Consider the following 22,291-nt stretch of genomic DNA (forward strand, 5'->3'; position numbering starts at 1 on the left):
AAAAAATACGAATGAATACACCATCGGTTAAATACGCCTGGAATTTGGTAGAAATCGGTCATTTACTAAAAAGTGCAATTCACAAACACTGCCAACAATAGCCAAACACTGCCGTGAAAAAATACAAATCGTGAAAAAGTGCTAAAATAAAACAGACCTGCTTTTTTTTACCGTGTTCGGATAGGCATGCAGGGATCCATGAGATCCGTGCATGTTTTTCAGTGGGAAGGGGTGGGAAAGTGTTAATTTTTTTTTTTTTTAAATGCGTAGGGTCCCCCCTCCTAAGCAAAACCAGCTTCGGGCTCTTTGAGCCGGTCCTGGTTGAAAAAATATGGGGGAAAAAGTGACAGGGGTTCCCCCATATTTAAACAACCAGCACCGGGCTCTGCGCCTGGTCCTGGTTCCAAAAATACGGGGGACAAAAAGCGTAGGGGTCCCCCGTATTTCTGAAACCAGCACCGGGCTCCACTAGCCAGATACATAATGCCACAGCCGGGGGACACTTTTATATTGGTCCCTGCGGCCCTGGCATTACATACCCAACTAGTCAGCCCTGGCCAGGGTACCCTGGAGGAGTGGGGACCCCTTCAATCAAGGGGTCCCCCCCCTCCAGCCACCCAAGGGCCAGGGGTGAAGCCCGAGGCTGTCCCCCCCCATCCAAGGGCTGCGGATGGGGGGCTGATAGCCTTTTTGTCAAAATTTGAATATTGCTACATTGTATCATTTTTTCAACAGGTATCCCATGGATTCTACATGGAGAAGAGGACCGACCCTCGTGTGAACACAGGTAAGTATGTGTGTATGGAGGTGTGGATGTATGTATTAAACTTTTTCTTTCAAGGTGTGTGTCTTCTGTTTTTATTGGGGTATTTTTTTTAGTAGTAGTACTACAGGTACCAGTGGGCCCGGTTTTTCACCGCATGCTGGTACTTGTGGTTCTCCAAGTACCAGCTTGCGGGGGAGGCTTGCTGGGACTTGTAGTACTGCTACTAAAAACAATATTCAAATTTTAACAAAAAGGCTATCAGCCCCCCATCCGCAGCCCTTGGATGGGGGGGACAGCCTCGGGCTTCACCCCTGGCCCTTGGGTGGCTGGAGCGGGGGGACCCCTTGATTGAAGGGGTCCCCACTCCTCCAGGGTACCCCGGCCAGGGGTGACTAGTTGGGTATGTAATGCCAGGGCCTCAGGGACCAATATAAAAGTGTCCCCCGGCTGTGGCATTATGTATCTGGCTAGTGGAGCCCGGTGCTGGTTTCAGAAATACGGGGGACCCTTACGCTTTTTGTCCCCCGTATTTTTGGAACCAGGACCAGGTGCTGGTTGTTTAAATATGGGGGAACCCCTGTCACTTTTTCCCCCATATTTTTACAACCAGGACCGGCTCAAAGAGCCCGAAGCTGGTTTTGCTTAGGAGGGGGGACCCCACGCATTTTTCCCCCCAGATTTTAACAATGTTTTCTTTTTTTCGAAATGTGCACAATGAAGCCCAGCACGGATCTCACAGATTCGGTCGAGATTCATTGTGTTAAAGTCGGCAGTGTTTTACAATTCACTCACGTAAAACACTGCAAAAAAACACGAATGACATCGACATCGGTATATACGAAAATGCAGAATACGACAGCTTAGTAAATTAGTCGTAATAAATTCAAAAAGTTGCAACTTTACACTTTCGATGTCATTCGTGATTGAACTTTAACCTCATTCGGGAAAATACGAATTTTAGTAAATATACCCCCTCACTTTTCCCATAGCTGAAAAAAGAATTAGACCAGCACTCACGTTTTAGTTGAAGAAAAAAAGGGGTTTTTTAATCCTGAAAAGACATCAAGGATACATCAAGGATACACCCCACTGTTTACAGTACGCCCAACAGCCGTTTCAACACATGGTGGTCTTCATCAGGGGCAGCTGTCACTCTGTCAGGAGCTATCTTAAATAGCGGAGAAGGCGCCAGAATATCCGAACGGGACGGCCGGAAGCAGCGCGTCATAGCTGCTATCTGATTGGCTCCTGCCCGCACGTGATGCGTTGCTAGGGTACACAAACCCGGCTCTCTCCTTAGTGACCGGCTCCAGCAGCGTAACAGTAGTGTAGCGTGGGACGATCTGTATAGTAAGTACAGCGGCATGCAAATAGAAATGCTGCTGCCTGTAATCCCGGACACAGTCACATCTGCAGAGTTTTTAACCCCACAGTGCGCCAGCGGCACGGAACCACAGACAGCTCAATAATGAAATGTAATTACATGTACACATATAGGGCAATTAGACCAAACAATATCAACCTGCGTGGCAATGGTGATAACCAGCTAAGAGCAATATTGATTTAAGCATACCACCACATTAGCATGATATAAAGGACGGCTCGGATGACATGTCGCTCAGGGGTTATGAATGCAATATTTACACTCTGCAGCACAACCTGCACAGCAATAATAATAAGCAGCTCAGAGCATTGTTGATGGTAGCATACCACCACTAAAGCATAATATAAGAGAAGTGTCAGAAAAGATGGCAAAGATGACATGTCACTCAGCGGTAATAGATGCAAATTTTTACACTCCACCATAACGGAGTCAATAAATCATGGCTAAAAGGATCAATTGAATCCAACAGGTATAGTACCACATGACAGTGTGGAAACCAGATGATGTCTAGCATGCAGCGGGGATACAAAATGATCAGTATAGGACAATCATGTCTCAGGGTACCGTACCCAGTATTCTCATACCCTTTCCAAGTATGGTACTGACTGGGCCCAACGCTGCTTAATTGCCAAGATCGGACGAGATTGGATGATTTCCAGCGTGGTAAGATGGTATCCGATATTCGTGTCCATATCTATCCGTATTATATGGCGTGAGTATCATCACCTGTGTCACAACCTGTGTGATAATGTAAATATGACCACAAGAAGAACCGTCCACCGATAATTTTAATACAACACCTAGTATTCCCACCTTGTCTCCAAATGTGGTACTTACTAGGCCCATCACTGCTTAATTGCCAAGATCGGACGGGATCGGATGAGGTCCAGTGTGGTATGGTAGTATCAATCAATACGGTGTGCAGTTATGTGTCCATTACACAATTAAGAGTCCAATTGGCCCAGTGAGTGAGAGACTAAATCAGAGAGCATTGACAGGTGTAAAATGATTAACATGACACACGGCGGTGTCTAAGAAAATTAAACCAGAACAATTGACTCAGTATATACTTCTGCCGAGTCACAGGAAGCATCCTAAACGGAATTCCTCATTAAGCCCATTCGGGGCCAATGATTGCAATCTATCAATCCATTGGTGTTCTCTTTGCAAAAGGATTTTGTTGCGATCACCACCCCTTTGTAGTGGTGGGATCTGATCCAAGATACAACACTTGAGTTGATTAATGGAATGTTTAGCCTCCATAAAATGTCTTGCAACAGGTAAGGTTGAAAAGTCACTTGAAATTCCACCCTGTGTAATGCTCTTTTTGATTGTAGAACGATGTTGACTTAGACGTTCTTTCAGCATCCTGCTAGTCTTCCCAACATATAGCAGATTGCATGGACATTTCAACACATAGACTACAAATTTGCTATTGCAGTCAAGTCTCTGTCTGATTGTGTAGGACTTCTTGTCCTGAGGGTTAGTGAACCGATTGCCGAGTAGCAGGAATGAACAGTTTGGACAGCCCGTGCACTTGAAAACCCCTGTTTTGGTAGTTAACCAATTAGAGGCTGTGCTCTTCCTTCTCTTAGAGAAATCTGTCACAACCAACATATCTTTCAGATTGGGTCCTCGTTTATATGCGAACCGAGGCGGTTGCGGAATGGCTTTTGATAATTCCGGATCCGTATCAATAAGGTGCCAATGTTCCTGTATCTTATTACGGATAAATCGAGAAGCAGTCGTATACATGCTGACAAAGTTAAACCTATCATTGTCTTTGACAGTAGAGGCGTCTTTTTTAGATAGGAGTTCATTCCTTTTTATTTGGCCAATTTTTTTGAGTGCCAAATCAATCTCCTCCTTAGAGTATCCACGATCAAGGAAACGTTGACTCATTGATTGTAGAGCCGGTGGTATTGCTAGTGGGTCAGAGGTAATGCGTATCACCCTAAGCAACTGTGAGAATGGAAGTCCTCTTTTGAGGACACTGTCATGTGGTACTATACCTGTTGGATTCAATTGATCCTTTTAGCCATGATTTATTGACTCCGTTATGGTGGAGTGTAAAAATTTGCATCTATTACCGCTGAGTGACATGTCATCTTTGCCATCTTTTCTGACACTTCTCTTATATTATGCTTTAGTGGTGGTATGCTACCATCAACAATGCTCTGAGCTGCTTATTATTATTGCTGTGCAGGTTGTGCTGCAGAGTGTAAATATTGCATTCATAACCCCTGAGCGACATGTCATCCGAGCCGTCCTTTATATCATGCTAATGTGGTGGTATGCTTAAATCAATATTGCTCTTAGCTGGTTATCACCATTGCCACGCAGGTTGATATTGTTTGGTCTAATTGCCCTATATGTGTACATGTAATTACATTTCATTATTGAGCTGTCTGTGGTTCCGTGCCGCTGGCGCACTGTGGGGTTAAAAACTCTGCAGATGTGACTGTGTCCGGGATTACAGGCAGCAGCATTTCTATTTGCATGCCGCTGTACTTACTATACAGATCGTCCCACGCTACACTACTGTTACGCTGCTGGAGCCGGTCACTAAGGAGAGAGCCGGGTTTGTGTACCCTAGCAACGCATCACGTGCGGGCAGGAGCCAATCAGATAGCAGCTATGACGCGCTGCTTCCGGCCGTCCCGTTCGGATATTCTGGCGCCTTCTCCGCTATTTAAGATAGCTCCTGACAGAGTGACAGCTGCCCCTGATGAAGACCACCATGTGTTGAAACGGCTGTTGGGCGTACTGTAAACAGTGGGGTGTATCCTTGATGTATCCTTGATGTCTTTTCAGGATTAAAAAACCCCTTTTTTTCTTCAACTAAAACGTGAGTGCTGGTCTAATTCTTTTTTCAGCTATGGGAAAAGTGAGTGTGTATATTGATTATTAGGACCTTGCACCAACTATCTTTTGACTTTAGACATAGAGTGCTGTCACCTTGCTATATATAGTAAATATACCCCTATATCTCTGATTTGGTTAGCAAAATGCCAGGGAGAATGTATAAATATCTAAAAATGTCTAATTAATAAAGTAAAAGTATTAACTAAAAATATGTGAAATACTTTACACATAAAATTGCAAGGAAATTGGTACAAACATGTTACATACATAAGCATTGCAAATAAAATGACGATAAACAAAAATAGTCACCTTTTGTCTGAAAAAATAGCTTTTGAGTCTGAGGTTAGCATAGGAAGCCGTGTATGTTTGACCAGATCTTATGGTTAACCCTGTTTTCCTCTGTCACAAATAGGGGGCGGAGGTTCTGATTACCCAGAAAGCCCTCTGATGATTTTTTCACAATGGGTACCAGCCAATGCCTGCAATCCGCTGGTTAATGGGAAAGACTGGTATGACCGATTCCATTATAGTAACATAATTTTGTTCCGGCCTGACCTGATAGACATGTGAATCATGCATTTTGTTATGAGGGAGTGTGGTCCTGAACCCCAACCTGCAGGTAAATGTATGTGTAAAGTATGTTTGATATACAGTATACATGTGATATATATATATATATATATATATATATATATATCACACAGCAATTAGATGAGGCATTAGAACAGATGGTGGATAAATTTCAAATAAGAGGGTATCCACGAGAGGAACTCTTGGCCAATAAATTCAAAGTCATGCGACTTACTAGGGAGTCTTTATTGACTTCTGCATCAGCACCCTTGACAGCCACAACACATGAGGCCCCTAAAATCCCGTGGGTCAATAGATACACCACAGCTACCACCACTGTAGTCAGTCAGGCCAAGAGATTGTGGCCATTGGTTAATACTGACCAAACATTACCAGCCCTATACGGTACCCGATTACTTCCCAGTTACACCAAGGGACAAAGCATTTCAGACAAAGTGGTTAAATTGGATGTATTTCCATTAACTAAACAAATATCATCCCATTTTTTGCGCCCTAAAGTGGGTTGCTTTCGCTGTCTGGGGTGCTCGACTTGTAACACACTAATGACAGGTTCAACATTCAGTCACCCTACCACAGGGAAACAATATAAGATTCACCACAGAGTCACTTGCACCACAACGCATGTAATTTACATGCTGAAATGTCCCTGTGGGCTTGCCTATGCAGGCAAGACACAGAGACAGTTCAGAGAAAGGATGGCACTGTACCGCAGTGCCATAAAACAAGCGTTAGAGAAGGGTGCGAGTGAACAGCCCATTGCCCGACATTGCTTGGTGGCAAGGCACACGATAGCCAGCATGAGAGCGATCATAATCGACCACATCCCTCTCTCACATCGGGGTGGGGATCGTAACAAAATTCTCATGCAGCGTGAAAGTAGGTGGATATATGTCCTAGGTACCCTGTCACCGAGGGGACTAAATGAAACATTAGGTTTGCAATGTTTCCTATAATTAATGACTAGATATAGCATTTCAGTTGAATGACATATTTCCCTAACAGCAGTGAATTAATTTCTAAAAATCTTAGGTAGTATATCATGACAATATAATCTATAGGAAAAGCTAACAATAGATATGTTTAACTACCTAATTTAATATATATGGATCTAGTTATTATCTGTGATGTTGGGAACCGTTCAGTTCAACTGTTAGCACCGTGTTTTTTAATTGATGTATATATGTATTTGATTTGTTAAGTGTGATCAGTGTTATGTCCTTCAGTGATTTTAAGCTTTCAGCACAGCGTGCGTGACTAACCCCTGGGTTGTTTTGATTACAGCGGTTACCAAGCAACGCTGACCACACTTCCTTGGATTGGCTCCCTGCCCGACGCAGCCTACTGACGTCATCGTTCCGAGACGAGTGCATTCGGTCTGTCGGACGGGGCGCGGGCGGCAGCGCGGGACAGGTGAGTCTAATCCAGGTACTGAGTACCTACTTGGGCGGGTATATAAGTGTGTTTTAAGTGCAATGTATTTGTGTACCATTTGTCCCTGAAGACGGGGCGCAGTCCCCGAAACGGCGTAGGACCGGATTAAAGACTTTTTTACTTTACAACAGTCTGCTGAGTGCCGCTGATTTCCCTTCCACTATATCGGATCTTGCCTTTGATCCTCAGAGGGCACCGCAGCAAGTAACTACACCCCTACTAGAGAGTGCCGAACCACAACCGCTACCTGTATTGGAAGTTCCACTCACCACCAAGGGATTGGTGTGGAGTATGGGACTTTCCGGTTAAGGCACCACAGGGATCTTATACCTTGTTGTTACACATATTTTCCCGGGACAGTTACTCAGTGTTATTACACTTTTGTTTTTAATCAACACGGGAGCAGTCAGCAACTTACCGTAGTACCACCACAGACGAAACCTTTTTTCATGAAATATGTCGGCGGTTGACTCGGATGTCGAGGCCGCATGGGAATTAGCACAGCTTGATGCTAAAGAACGCTACAGCTACTCGGATGTGGAGGCTCAAGCAATTTTAATCAAGCACAAATTAGACGATGATTTACCCACATCCACTGTACAAGAGCTTTACCGTCAATGGCAAAAATTAAAACAGCGAGAATGTGACTTCACTTACCACGGCATTACCCTGTCGGACTATTACAGGAACAACCAGATACCCAGGGGCTTTAGGATCAAGAATACCCCCACCATTGGTCGTTACAGTATACCTTTCTGCCGACGCTGGGTGGCCATTCTAAACAAGTGCTCCACTGATTTGATGCTCCTGGTAGTGGAGGAATCCACACGTGAATTAACACTCATTAAAGAGCAACTAACAGTTTTTGAGGCAGCACACAAAGCCACATTAGCAGCAGATAAGACCACTAATTGGGTGGAAAAGATACAGGTCCAAATGGAGGAATACAGGAGTAATTTGATCAAATACAAAAAAGAAAAACTCCACAAGGTACAACAGGATTACCAACAACGTAAAGTCTATGCATGGCTTAGTAACACCACTTCCTCCTATGACCGCTCACAATCACATAGGAGTTACCGTCAACGACAACAACGTTATGATTATTCGGATTCCAGTACTTCTGTAACAGATGGAGAACAAGTGAGCACCCCATCTACCTCCAATCAAGCGACCTACCCTTTAGGGGTGGCGACACGGTCGGGCAATCGCCCCACTCCCGGACGAGGACGAGGCGGTCGGGGCAGAACAAGAGGTTACAGCACAAGGCGACCCCCACGCCGCTGACAGAATTAGTAATTAACCTGTCATCCACCCCTCTTACTTCCGCTGAGCTTAAAGTATTGTCCAGAGGCCTGTCATTCGTACCAACAGTCAAACCGGACGCCTTTTCGGCACAGGTGGAAAATTATAAATTTAATAGGACACTACGCCTGAAGGACCACTTTGGGATGAATAAAGCACCTATACAGGCATCCATCATTCCAGAAAATTTAAGGAGAGTAGCACCCCGCTCTAAGTTTGACCCAAGCACGAACAATCCATCGATACGCACCTTTTCACGTATGATGGAACAGTCTTATCAACAAGCATCCAATATTTCCAGTTATCCAAATCTTAGTCCTGAAGAGAGGAATGCCCTGAAGGACTTGTCTACTAGGACCGATCTAATAATAAGGGATGCTGATAAAGGTGGTGCTGTTGTCATACAGGACCTGACAGACTATCTGACAGAAAACAATCGACAACTATCAGATGCGGCCACATATAAAGTATTGGCCTTTGATCCTACTACAAAGTACAAAAAGGAATTGGACACATTCCTGTTACAAGCAACGTCGATAGGCTCTTTGAGCCCAGAACAAGCACAAGCCATGACTGTCAACTGTCCGACTGTGCCATTATTCTACACCGTCCCAAAAGTGCATAAGTCATTGACTAATCCCCCCGGACGTCCGATTGTATCGGCCAGAAATTCCCTATACCACCCAGTGGCGATCTTTCTGGACGCATATTTAAATCCGTGCATTCAAGCGGTTCCATCATACTTGAAGGATACCACCACCTTGTTAATTCATCTACAACAAATGGTGTTACCAGCTGATCAATTGACGTTATGTAGTGCAGATGTCACCAGCCTCTACACCTGCATCCCACATGATGCGGGTGTGGAGGCTGTACGGCATCTCATTACTGACAACCCATTATATACAGGTCCAGCAATAGATGTCTTTTTGCAGTTATTAACTTTAGTATTGACCCGTAATTATTTTACATTTAATGGGCGTATGTATTTACAACTAGCCGGTTGTGCGATGGGGTCCCCAGTGGCCCCATCGTATGCAAATGCATATATGTATTCTGTGGAGATTGTCCTGTTTGGTTCTATTGAACAATCATCTATGTATTTCTACAAGAGGTACATAGATGATTTACTGATTTTTTGGAGGGGTAGTGCTGAATCTTTATCGGCATTACTAGATAAACATAATGCCACTGATGTGGCTGTTAAACTTACGTATCAGATGTCTGAGACTCAGATTCATTTCTTAGATGTGGCTATCCAGTTAGTATCAGGGCAAATACAAACTAATCTATATGTCAAACCTACTGACAGGAATTCGGCACTACATCACGCCAGTTTTCATCCATATTCTACACGCAAGGGTTTGCCATATTCACAAATGCTGAGGGCCAGACGCATCATTTCTGATCCACAGCAATTAGATGAGGCATTAGAACAGATGGTGGATAAATTTCAAATAAGAGGGTATCCACGAGAGGAACTCTTGGCCAATAAATTCAAAGTCATGCGACTTACTAGGGAGTCTTTATTGACTTCTGCATCAGCACCCTTGACAGCCACAACACATGAGGCCCCTAAAATCCCGTGGGTCAATAGATACACCACAGCTACCACCACTGTAGTCAGTCAGGCCAAGAGATTGTGGCCATTGGTTAATACTGACCAAACATTACCAGCCCTATACGGTACCCGATTACTTCCCAGTTACACCAAGGGACAAAGCATTTCAGACAAAGTGGTTAAATTGGATGTATTTCCATTAACTAAACAAATATCATCCCATTTTTTGCGCCCTAAAGTGGGTTGCTTTCGCTGTCTGGGGTGCTCGACTTGTAACACACTAATGACAGGTTCAACATTCAGTCACCCTACCACAGGGAAACAATATAAGATTCACCACAGAGTCACTTGCACCACAACGCATGTAATTTACATGCTGAAATGTCCCTGTGGGCTTGCCTATGCAGGCAAGACACAGAGACAGTTCAGAGAAAGGATGGCACTGCACCGCAGTGCCATAAAACAAGCGTTAGAGAAGGGTGCGAGTGAACAGCCCATTGCCCGACATTGCTTGGTGGCAAGGCACACGATAGCCAGCATGAGAGCGATCATAATCGACCACGTCCCTCTCTCACATCGGGGTGGGGATCGTAACAAAATTCTCATGCAGCGTGAAAGTAGGTGGATATATGTCCTAGGTACCCTGTCACCGAGGGGACTAAATGAAACATTAGGTTTGCAATGTTTCCTATAATTAATGACTAGATATAGCATTTCAGTTGAATGACATATTTCCCTAACAGCAGTGAATTAATTTCTAAAAATCTTAGGTAGTATATCATGACAATATAATCTATAGGAAAAGCTAACAATAGATATGTTTAACTACCTAATTTAATATATATGGATCTAGTTATTATCTGTGATGTTGGGAACCGTTCAGTTCAACTGTTAGCACCGTGTTTTTTAATTGATGTATATATGTATTAGATTTGTTAAGTGTGATCAGTGTTATGTCCTTCAGTGATTTTAAGCTTTCAGCACAGCGTGCGTGACTAACCCCTGGGTTGTTTTGATTACAGCGGTTACCAAGCAACGCTGACCACACTTCCTTGGATTGGCTCCCTGCCCGACGCAGCCTACTGACGTCATCGTTCCGAGACGAGTGCTTTCGGTCTGTCGGACGGGGCGCGGGCGGCAGCGCGGGACAGGTGAGTCTAATCCAGGTACTGAGTACCTACTTGGGCGGGTATATAAGTGTGTTTTAAGTGCAATGTATTTGTGTACCATTTGTCCCTGAAGACGGGGCGCAGTCCCCGAAACGGCGTAGGACCGGATTAAAGACTTTTTTACTTTACAACAGTCTGCTGAGTGCCGCTGATTTCCCTTCCACTATATCGGATCTTGCCTTTGATCCTCAGAGGGCACCGCAGCAAGTAACTACACCCCTACTAGAGAGTGCCGAACCACAACCGCTACCTATATATATATATATATATATATATATAAATCTCCTATATAATAGCCCAGAGCTGTGACTTTGTGACTCATTTGCTAACGCTGGGCGGAGTCACAGTCACAGATCTGGGATCTGGGTGGCTGGATGCAGGCCAGGAACAGTCCCCTCCCTCGGTCCGCCCATCCCCGCCTAGTCCCCTCCCAATCTCCGCCCACTCCCCTCTCTCCCCCCTCCCCATACACTCCCTGCACCCTGGTGACACTGCAGCCGGCCGGTGACTGCTCAGCTGCCGCACACTCCGGAGGAGAATGCCGCGGACGACTACTGACTACCGCCCCCGCCCCCCTCCCACCCGCGGCACTACCGCCCCCTCCCCCACCCATAGCAGCCACATCTGCAGCACCCCCCACCCCTCCCCCACCCGCGGCAGTCCCGCCCCTCCCCCATCCGCGGCACTCTCGACCTCCCCCCACCCGCGGCCCTCCCGCCCCTCCCCCACCCATAGCACCCACATCTGCAGCACCCCCGCCATTCCCCCACCCGCGGCACTACCGCCCCTCCCCCACCCGCTGCACTACCGCCCCCTCCCCCACCCATAGCAGCCACATCGGCAGCAGCACACCCCCCCGCCCCTCCCCCACCTGCGGCAATCCCGCAACTCCCCCACCCGCGGCACTCCCACCCCCTCCCCCCACCCATAGCACCCACATCTGCAGCATCCCCCACCCGTGGCACTCCCGCCCCTCCCCCACCCGCGACACTCCCACCCCCTCCCCCCACCCATAGCACCCACATCTGCAGCACCCCCCACCCTCCCCTACCCGCAGCACTCCCACCCCTCCCCCACCAGCAGCAGATGACCCTCCCCCACCCACGGCATTCCCGCCCCTCCCCCACCAGCAGCACACGCCCCTCCCCCACCCACGGCACTACCACCCCCTCCCCCACCCGTAGTACCCACACCTACAGCACCACCCGCCGCACTCCCGCACCCTCCCCCACCCTGCGGCACACACAGCACCCACCACATCTGTCCCGCACCCACGGTACACGCCCATCCCCCACCCACACCACTCCCGCCTCCTCCCCCACCCGTAGCACCCACAAACCGTGCCGCCCCCCTCCTCTCCCACCCGTGGCACCCCCGCCCCTCCCCCACCCCCGTACCCACCTCTCCCCCCCTACACCCCCGCACCTCCCCCACCCCATACCCATACCCACCTCTCCCCCCCCCGCACCTTCCCCACCCACGGCACCCACAGCATCCACCACATCTGCCCCCCACTCGCGGCACACGCCTCTGCCCGCTGCACTCCCTCCCCCACCCATAGCACCCCCTCAGTGGCGCACCCAGGGGGGGTTTCCGAGCACCCAGAAACCCCCCTCCACCAAAAATTTTTTTTTTTTTTTTTTCTGCATGAGTATTATTAATGGCTGTCTAGCATCCTCTGCAGCCTGCTGTCTTCCTGGTGGCACTTGTAAGTGCTTAATAAAAGTTTACTTTATTTTAATTATAGTACATATATATCCATGTGCATACATATATACACAGGTATATACATACATACATACAAACAAACACACACATGTATGATATATATACATGTGTGTATATATACGTGTACTGTATGTATGTATGTATGTATATATATATATATATATATATATATGCATGTTTAATATGCTATGTATATGTGTATATGTATGTGTATATGTGTAGATATGTATGTATGTGTATATATATATATATATATATATATATACACACATATATATATACACACACAGACACACTAGTTTTATGGACCCAGAATATACTGGGTCACCTCAGTCCCCACCCCCGTGATTGGCTCCACCCAGTTCTGGAAACCCCCCCATGGAAATCCTGCATTTGTCACTGCCCCTCCCCCACCCGCAGCACCCCCGCACCTCCCCCATCCCACCCCAATACCCACCTCTCCCCCCCGCTACACCCCCGCACCCACCACCCCACCCGCCCCTCCCCCACCCGCTGCACCCACAGCATCCACCACATCCCCCCCACCCGCGGCACATGCCTCTCCCCCACCCGTAGCTAATACCACCCCTCCACCACCTGCGGCACCCCCATACCCACCTCTCCCCCATACACCACCGCTCCCTCCACCCTTCCTACCCCGCCCCTCCTCCACCCGCGGCACCCACAGCATCCACCAAATTCGCCCCCCTCCCGCGGTACTCCTGCCCCCACCCGCAGCACCCCCTCCCCTGCCCGCAGCGCATCCAGACCCCACCACACCCCCGCAGCTGCACCTCTCCCACCCCCATACCCACCTCTCCCCCGCACTCTCCACCCCACCCGCACCTCCCCCACCCGCAGCACCCACAGCATCCACCACATCCGCCCCCACCCGCGGCACACGCCCCTCCCCCGCGTGCTGCACTCCTGCCCTCTCCCCCACCCGCAGCACCTTCGCACCTCCCCCACCCCACCCCCATACCCACCTCTCCCCTCCCGCTACACCCTCACACCTCCACCCCACCCGCGGCACCTACCACATCCATCCCCCACAGCACACGCCCCTCCCCCACCCGCAGCACCCACAACCCGCGGCACCCCCTGCCCCTCCCCCATCCACGGCACTCCCACCACTCCCCCCCGCTACACCCCCGCACCATAAAACCCGCCCGCCCCTCCCCCACCCACGGCACCCACAGTATCCACCACATCCGCCCTCTACCCGCGACATCCACCTCGCACTCCCTACCCCACCCGTAGCACCCGCAGCACCCCCCACCCCTCCCACACCCACGGCACTCCCGCCTCCACCCGCAGCACCCCCCGCCCCTCCTCCACCCACGGCACCCACCACATCCGTCCGCCGCACATATCCCTCCCCCACCCGCGGCACTCCCGCCCCCTTCCCAACCCATATCACCCTCAACCTGCAAACCCCCTCGCCCCACCCGCAGTACCCCCACACCTCCCCCACCTCTCCCCCCGCACCCTCCCCTCCCCCAACCCGCCCCCATACCCACCTCTCCCCCCGCGGCACACACAGCATCCACCACATCCGCCCCCACCCGCGGCACACGCCCCTCCCCCACCCGTAGCACCCACCACCCCTCCCCCACCCGCGGCACCCCCGCACCCCCATACCCACCTCTCCCCCCCGCTACACCCTTGCATCCTCCACTCCACCCACCGCACCAACAGCATCCACCACATCTGCCCCCCAACCGCTGCACATGCCCCCCTCCCACCCACAGCATCCACCACATCCCCCTCCCACCCACGGCACTCCCACTTTCTCTCCCACCCGTAGCACCCACACCCGCACCCCCTACCCCACCCGTAGCACCCGCAGCACCCCCCACCCCTCCCACACCCACGGCACTCCCGCCTCCACCCGCCTCCACCCGCCGTACCCCCCGCCCCTCCTCCACCCACGCCACCCACCACATCCGTCCGCCGCACATACCCCTCCCCCACCCGTGGCACTCCCGCCCCCTTCCCAACCCGTATCACCCACAACCCGCAAACCCCCCGCCCCACCCCACCCGCAGTACCCCCGCACCTCCCCCACCTCTCACCCTCCCCCAACCCGCCCCCATACCCACCTCTCCCCCCTGCGCACCTCCCCCCCGCGGCACACACAGCATCCACCACATCCGCCCCCACCCGCGGCACACGCCCCTCCCCCCTCCCGTAGCACCCACCACCCCTCCCCCACCTGTGGCACCCCTGCACCCCCATGCCCACCTCTCCCCCCGCTACACCCACGCATCCTCCACTCCACCCACCGCACCAACAGCATCCACCACATCTGCCCCCCAACCGCTGCACATGCCCCCCCCTCCCACCCACAGCATCCACCACATCCCCCTCCCACCCACGGCACTCCCACTTTCTCTCCCACCCGTAGCACCCACACCCGCAACACCCCCCGCCCCGTCCCCTGCCCACAGCGCATCCGGACCCCCAACACACCACCGCAGCCACCACTCCACAAACCACAGCACCGCCGGCCCCCTCCCCCACCCACACTATTTATAGACACCTTCCCCCATTCGTGGACCTACCACACCTCCCCCACCCGCAGCACCTCCGGACCCTATCCACGGCTCCCCTGCAGCCACCCCTCAACCCGCAGCACTTCTAGAACCTATCACCCAACCTCACCCCCCCTGCAACCCCACCTCCCCAAACACCCCCCACTACATCGCCCCTCCCCCATACACACCACCTCCAGACACCCCCCCCCCCGCACCCACCCCTCCCCCACCAACAGCATCTACACTCCCCTTCCGCACCCACACCTCCCCCACCCGCAGCACCTCTAGACCCCCTCCCCCATCTGCGCCCCCTCCACACCTACGCCTCCCGCCCCCAAAGCACCTCTGCACACTTTCCGCCATCCGTGCCACTGCACCCACCCCTCCACCACCCGCAACACCTCTGGACCCCCTCCCGCACCCACCCCTCCACCACACATAGCACCTCGGACACCATCCGCAGCCACTACAAGTGATTTCCTGAATAGGGGTGATCAGCGGCATGGATAGGCACCTCCACCTCACTGAACCCACCCTCTTTCCAAACCCCCCCACACACACTGAACTTCTGTGAGTATAGTTGCTACCAATGGACATTGGATTAATAAAAAAAAAGTAATACTGTGGCCATTATGTGTCTAAGCGACATTGCTACCTGTGGCCATTGTGTATAAGTGGCACAGCTCCCTGTGGCCACTGTGTGTATACGCGGCTCTGGTACCAGTGGCCATTGTGTGTATAAGTGACACTGCTACCTGTGGCCATTGTGTGTTTAAGTGCCACTGCTACCTGTGCCCATTGTGTGTATAAGTGGTGCTGCTACATGTTGCCATTGTGTGTATAAGTGACACTGCTACCAGTGGCCATTGTGTGTATAAGCGGTGCTGCTAAAAGTGGCCATTGTGTGTATAAGTGGTGCTGCTACCTGTGGCCATTGTGTGTATAAGCGGCTCAGCTACCTGTGGCCACTGTGTGTATAAGTGCCTCTGTTACCTATGGGAATTGTGTGTAGAAGTGGCACTGCTACCGGGGTCCATTGTGTGTATAAGCAACACTGCTACCTGTGGTCATTGTGTGTATAAACTGCTTTGCTACCTGTGGGTACGTTGTGTATCAACGTCTCTGCTACCTGTGGGCACTGTGTGTATCAACGTCTCTGCTACCTGTGGGCACTGTGTGTATCAACGTCTCTGCTACCTGTGGGCACTGTGTGTATCAGCGGCTCTGCTACCTGTGGGCACTGTGTGTATAAGCGGCTCTGCTACCTGTGGGCACTGTGTGTATAAGCGGCTCTGCTATCTGTGGGTATTGTGTGTATAAGCTGCCCTGCTACCTCTGGCCACTGTGTGGATACGTGGCTCTGATTCCTGTGTCCACTGTGTGTATAAGCGGCTCTGCTACCTGTGGGTATTGTGTGTATAAGTGGCTCTGCTACCTGTGGGTATTGTGTGTATAAGCTGCCCTGCTACCTCTGGCCACTGTGTGGATACGTGGCTCCGTTACCTGTGGCCATTGTGTGTATAAGCAGCTCAGCTACCTGTGTCCATTGTGTGTATATGCGGCTCTGATACCTGGGGCCACTGTGTGTATCAGCTGCGCTGCATACACTAGCAGTATATACTACACTATGTTATTCATTGTGCCCTGCACCCACTCTTTACACCCTCACAAAGGGCTACGCCCCCTTGACAATCGCATGCCCTTCCCCCTTGCAATATTTACCCAATAGCATAAACTTTTTTGCAGGTAAAACTCCATATAATAACAATTATAGCACAGCTGAAGCCCGTGCAGGGGTTAACGGGTCGTAGCCTCTTGCAACGGTATTTTCTGTCTAACACCTTGCCTCTCTTTATCCTCTCCCTACCACCCTGCCTCTCCCTATCCTTTACCGATCGCACAGCGTTTCTGTACATTCCACCCCCCCCCTTATGCCTCTCTATCTTTTCTCAACCGGACACCATTTCTGTATGCCCTCTATACTGCCCTGCATTTCTGATTCTGTTATCTACCGGCCTGCGTATGTCCAAAGGTGTGCAGGGGTTAACGGGGCATAGCCCCAAACGACGGTGTGAAGAGTGCCCATAGGGCGCGATGAATCACCTAGTATATATATATATATATATATATATATCACAAAAAGACAATTCCTGAGTGTGCTGTATTGATTGTATAGATTTAACAGAAGTCCTTCCAAATGGATGTGTCTTACACAATGGAAGACGGAATTTCCTGGGTTCCTGCAATGTATAACCCCTCACCAAAAAGTCACCCAAACAAATGGCCCAAGGCCAATTAGAATAAAATATTGATTTAATGTCAAAATAGCAACATATCCATAAAAAAGCCTTTTACATAAGATCTTACAATGATGTTGTACGTAAAATTTTTTGCTAGTTCAATGAAAAAGTGTCCAGTAAGTGATGTTGGTATAAAAACTCCCTCACCTTAACTAGGTGTGAGCTCAAAAAGGGGAGTGTCTTCACAGACTAGATCACTGACTCCTGGCTGTTAAACCCAACGCGTTTCGTCTATTCGACTTCATCAGGGGTAACAAAAATAGTAGGAACAAATATTACATCAGAAATTCTGCAAAAGAGATCTTATGAACAACCTTTGTATGTAAATGGGCTCATCAGGTATTAAAAAGGAATAATCCCTAAGAATGGCTTCTTATTCAGACCTTATTAGAAAGATAGAAGCCTTTCCATCTTTAATTTTAGATCCACCTGAACATGTAGAATGATTTATTGTACTAAAAGATGGTACTGGATTAGATTTTTTAAATTGTACAAAGATGTATCAAAAGGTATATCCAGGAAAAAGATCAATAATTGTTATTTAACTTCCCAGAAGTACTCACAGTTGTATCCAGAGGATTTTTCAACTGCAACCATGTGTGTGGAAGTTATATATATATATATATATATAAATTGTGGCTAGGGGTGTGGATTATTAGATCTAAGCTAAAACGGTCTACAATCAATAGATCTAAATAAAAAGTGGGCGCTAAAAGTTAATAAATCAAGTATATAATATATTGGTAAATGGCTGCTCACACAAGTAGGATCTGGATATCCTCCGGAATAAGGGGACACTACACCTAGAAAATTTGTATTTAAAGTGTGAGCGCACAAATAGTTATAGTTTTTTTTACTTAATAAAAGCTGCTGGTTTAATAAAAATGATCCTTTATTTATTAAGAACAATGTACCATAATAGACATTACCAAAAAGAACATCACAGTGAAAATCACATTAAAATAAATTAAAATAAATATCAGCGCTGGCCAGTTAGACTTTTCAGTCAATTAGTAGCTTGCATGCATGCCTTTGTCAAGGTGATACAAGTAAAAAGTGAAAATGACATACCTTTTATGTAAAAGAAGACCCGCGAATGGGACACATGCCGGGGGAAGGGGGTGGGAGCAATCTCCGCCCCGTACTCCTCTGGCCACAGTGACGTCAGCGTGTCCAGGCGTCATCAGCCGTGGCTTCCTGGATACCGGAACTCACTCGGCGGCCATAGCAACCGGTGCTTCCTGGTAACCAGGAGTCGGATAGACGTAGGACAAGGCTGTGTGGGCAAACAACAATAAGTGCAGTGCTATTGTGTGCAAATAACAAATGTGTAAAAAATATATATGGGACACGCCATCCAAACAAATGAACACAGATAAGGATATTGGCTAGGAGGCAAACATCGATCTATGGACAACGAAAAACGTACTGAGGGCGGAAGTGACTCCTTCTATGTTTATCTATAGTCTGGTGATGAAAAACGCTGCTCACGTGACGGGACGCATTCCACGTGATCGGTCCGGTCTGATTCCCTTAAGTTTTCGTGTACACACTAAGGGCGGAAGTGACGTGCGCTAAAGGGCGGAAGTGACCCGCCCCGGCACCCGCCCCGTTCTTCATGATAGACACAGTCGATCACGTGATATGATCGAGGTCACGTGACCGGACTCCTCATCATTCACTTATCACATATGATATTGGTCCCTATTACGGGACATTACATTGGCTACAGCTCCGATCATGTGACATGATGTTAGTCACATGACCGGGCTTTGACACACATATCTTTGATAGGGAAAATCATGTGTGTTCCCTATACTGTCCCCACCCAATCAGAGTGTCTAAAGAAAGGTTTCCATAGTAATTTAAGCCTCAACAAAGTCCCTGATTGGTTACCAATCTTTGTACTTCCTGGTTTTCTCAGTGATTATAATTAGATGTAATTTTTAAAACCTTATAAACTGTGATTAAAAATACAACTTAAACCTGTGTTTCCCCACTATGAGGTAGGTAGGTCTGTCTTCTTTATAAATATGTTTTATTATTTGTCCATTATCTGATAAATGTTGCCACAATAGTTCCAGGTGCTAATTAGCCACCATATTGAAATGGGTATATAAACCCCACATGTCTTACCTATGAACACCTTTGAAAAAGCTGCCACCCTAGTGCAGCGAAACGCGTCAGGCTACAGGGACCCACGCCAGGAACTTTGCCTAATACGTCCGGACCATCCCCTACCACATTCCAGCACAAAGATCCATACCGGAAGGTGTCTGCTATTTGGCTGAACTGTCGAACTTCGTCTACCGCATTGCATGAGGAGCTCACCACTTACCATCTTGGAGCAACACATCCTCTAGCGGTAAAAGCCATAATTTTGGATATATACACCTCCTAAAATCTGTAGTTGCTGGACATATTAACCATTAGGGGAACAAATTTGGAACTGACTTTCCTAATTCAATACCATCTAAACTCCTGGCCTATGGGTAACCCTGGTTTTATTGATTCTATCATGTGTACTTTTTAATGTTATTATCTGGAACTACCATTGATGGTTTATATTCCTATATTAAATATACTAATTTTTAACCAAATATTGAATTATCAGATATTATTGTTGTTATATGTAAACAATCTAGCGCAGCCTTAATTGCTTTTTTTGTATATCTCTATTGGGAGTGACTTCCCGTTTTTATGGTTGCTGCTTGACAGAGCACCCCATATCTAAGCGCCCGAGAACTTTGGATTATTCCTTTCTCCTAAAATCCACAAGAGCCTGACCTGCCCTCCTGGCAGACCCATTATATCTGCCCATCAATCACTGTATCATCCCATTTCTGGGTTTTTGGACAGCATCCTGAAGCCTCTTATTTCAAAACAACCTAATTTTGCGAAAGAACTACATAAATATACATATAAATAAATAAAAAATTCATCCTTTTGACTTTAACATAACAGTGATTGCTAATTCCTACGTTAATTTATTTTCCTTCACTAATTACTCATTCATGCAAATAATTTTGTATCTAATCATACATGCACCTAATATTTATGCTTTCATCACATGACATGAGCATACCTTTTATATGAAGCTGCAAATACAAAATAAAAAATCTATATATATTGATACAATACAAATTAAATACAGTACCAAAAATTATCTCTAGTACAGGGATCTCGGCACAACATTAACTGAAGTGGTCACTTTCTTTTGCCTCACAATGAATTCTTAAAAAACTTAGATCAATGACATGGACACAAAAGATTGTAAAGAATATTGTACATAGAAAGTAATAGAGCACAGCTACTGTATTTAGTATCTAAAAATACAATACATGCACAAAGTGTGGATACTATCATCACATGACATGAGCAATGCCTTTTAAATAAAGCAGTATAATAAAACAAATGGATAGCCACAAAAGCAATATTTTGTTACAAACAATATGCAGAATTTGTAAGCATAGCAAACACATATTACAGTATTACCTACCTTTATCGTTGGCTGGTGCAGCATAACAGCATAAAACAAATGGTACAATACCAAAAATAAACTCCAACACAGGCATCTTAACACTATTCTAACTGAAAAGGTCCCTTTCCCCTGCTCCTCTGTCGCTTCACTATCAAATCTAAAACCAATGACTAATTCTGACTTTTAATATTTGTTACAACTTCCTCTTTATTCGTTGATTTGGCAATACTGAATGTAGGATAATAAATAGGTTATAAAGAGGGTTTGTTTTGTTTCATAGTTGTTCCTGCTTTCTGTAACTAAAAGCTTGTTTTTTATGTTTTTTTTTATTTTCTGGGATTAACCTATTAAACTGTTAACAGTAAACCCTTTGTATGAGCTAATGTGGAAAGTATGACTTCCTGTTTTCAAATTTTCCTTGTACTATAAAAAAACGTAAGATTATGCAATATACTGAATTGCTATGCCAACTGTACACTTCCCACAGGGAAAAGAAAAGCAGAATTCATCATGTTGCCAGTATTGCAAGAGTACAGTTGGAACATACATCAATGGACCACATATACAAGTATAGCCATACAGTAAGGGTCTAGAGCTGAATAAAAATGATTTAGGTGCCTGTGCGACCTTCTTAACCTTTGCAAAAATGATTTTTCAAGTGTCAAAAATGTAAAAATTCTGTTGGGTCCCAAATATATTTTTAAAATTATAGATTAATTTTCATTTGTTACACATTGCAGTTACAGAGTAATATAGTACCAGCATTTGATGTATTGCTAGAATTTATGCCCTTATTTGTGGAGTAACTTTATGTGCTTCTAACATAAACTATTTTAACAGTGAAGTAAATGAAAGAGGAGCGAAAAAATTAAGTACTGAAAAAGAATGAATGGAAAACAGAGTGGGAAGACATAGTATTATAGACATAAAGCCACCTAGATGGATAAGCGGACATTGAGCATGAGATAAAGATGGATGCTTTTGCACAGCAGCTGTCTCTTTGGATGGTGGCATCTTAAGGAAAAAGATGCCGTCTGCCAGCATCTCAGGGTCGATGGATGCAGTACACACAGCAGCTGTGTCTTTGGACGTAGCTGCTGTGTGTAAATATGCAAATGATGCAGAAGGTATCTAGTGGTAATAGATGCTCACTGCATACTTCTATTATTTAAG

The 22,291-nt window shown here is 47.4% G+C and overlaps 1 protein-coding gene, 1 long non-coding RNA gene and 1 pseudogene across 2 annotated transcripts in view; 1 reads left to right on the forward strand and 2 right to left on the reverse strand.

Annotated features, from left to right (window-relative positions):
- Nucleotides 1-21,468, reverse strand: part of LOC134957928 (complement factor H-like) — a 198,292-nt gene extending 176,824 nt beyond the window's left edge. Inside the window, exon 1 of the mRNA XM_063940177.1 lies at nucleotides 21,137-21,468. Within this exon, the coding sequence (XP_063796247.1) occupies nucleotides 21,137-21,212 (76 nt within the window). The 5' untranslated portion in view covers nucleotides 21,213-21,468. The remainder of the gene's footprint in view (nucleotides 1-21,136) is intronic.
- Nucleotides 2,939-3,058, reverse strand: LOC134963450 (5S ribosomal RNA; annotated as a pseudogene).
- Nucleotides 5,435-21,727, forward strand: LOC134957930 (uncharacterized). The gene is made up of 4 exons (XR_010186804.1): nucleotides 5,435-5,634; nucleotides 6,888-7,016; nucleotides 10,926-11,054; nucleotides 21,606-21,727. It is a non-coding gene; the product is annotated as an uncharacterized LOC134957930 (long non-coding RNA).
- Nucleotides 21,728-22,291: the final 564 nt, after the last annotated feature.

Source organism: Pseudophryne corroboree, chromosome 9, assembly GCF_028390025.1.
Source record: "Pseudophryne corroboree isolate aPseCor3 chromosome 9, aPseCor3.hap2, whole genome shotgun sequence".
Lineage (NCBI taxonomy): Eukaryota > Metazoa > Chordata > Amphibia > Anura > Myobatrachidae > Pseudophryne > Pseudophryne corroboree.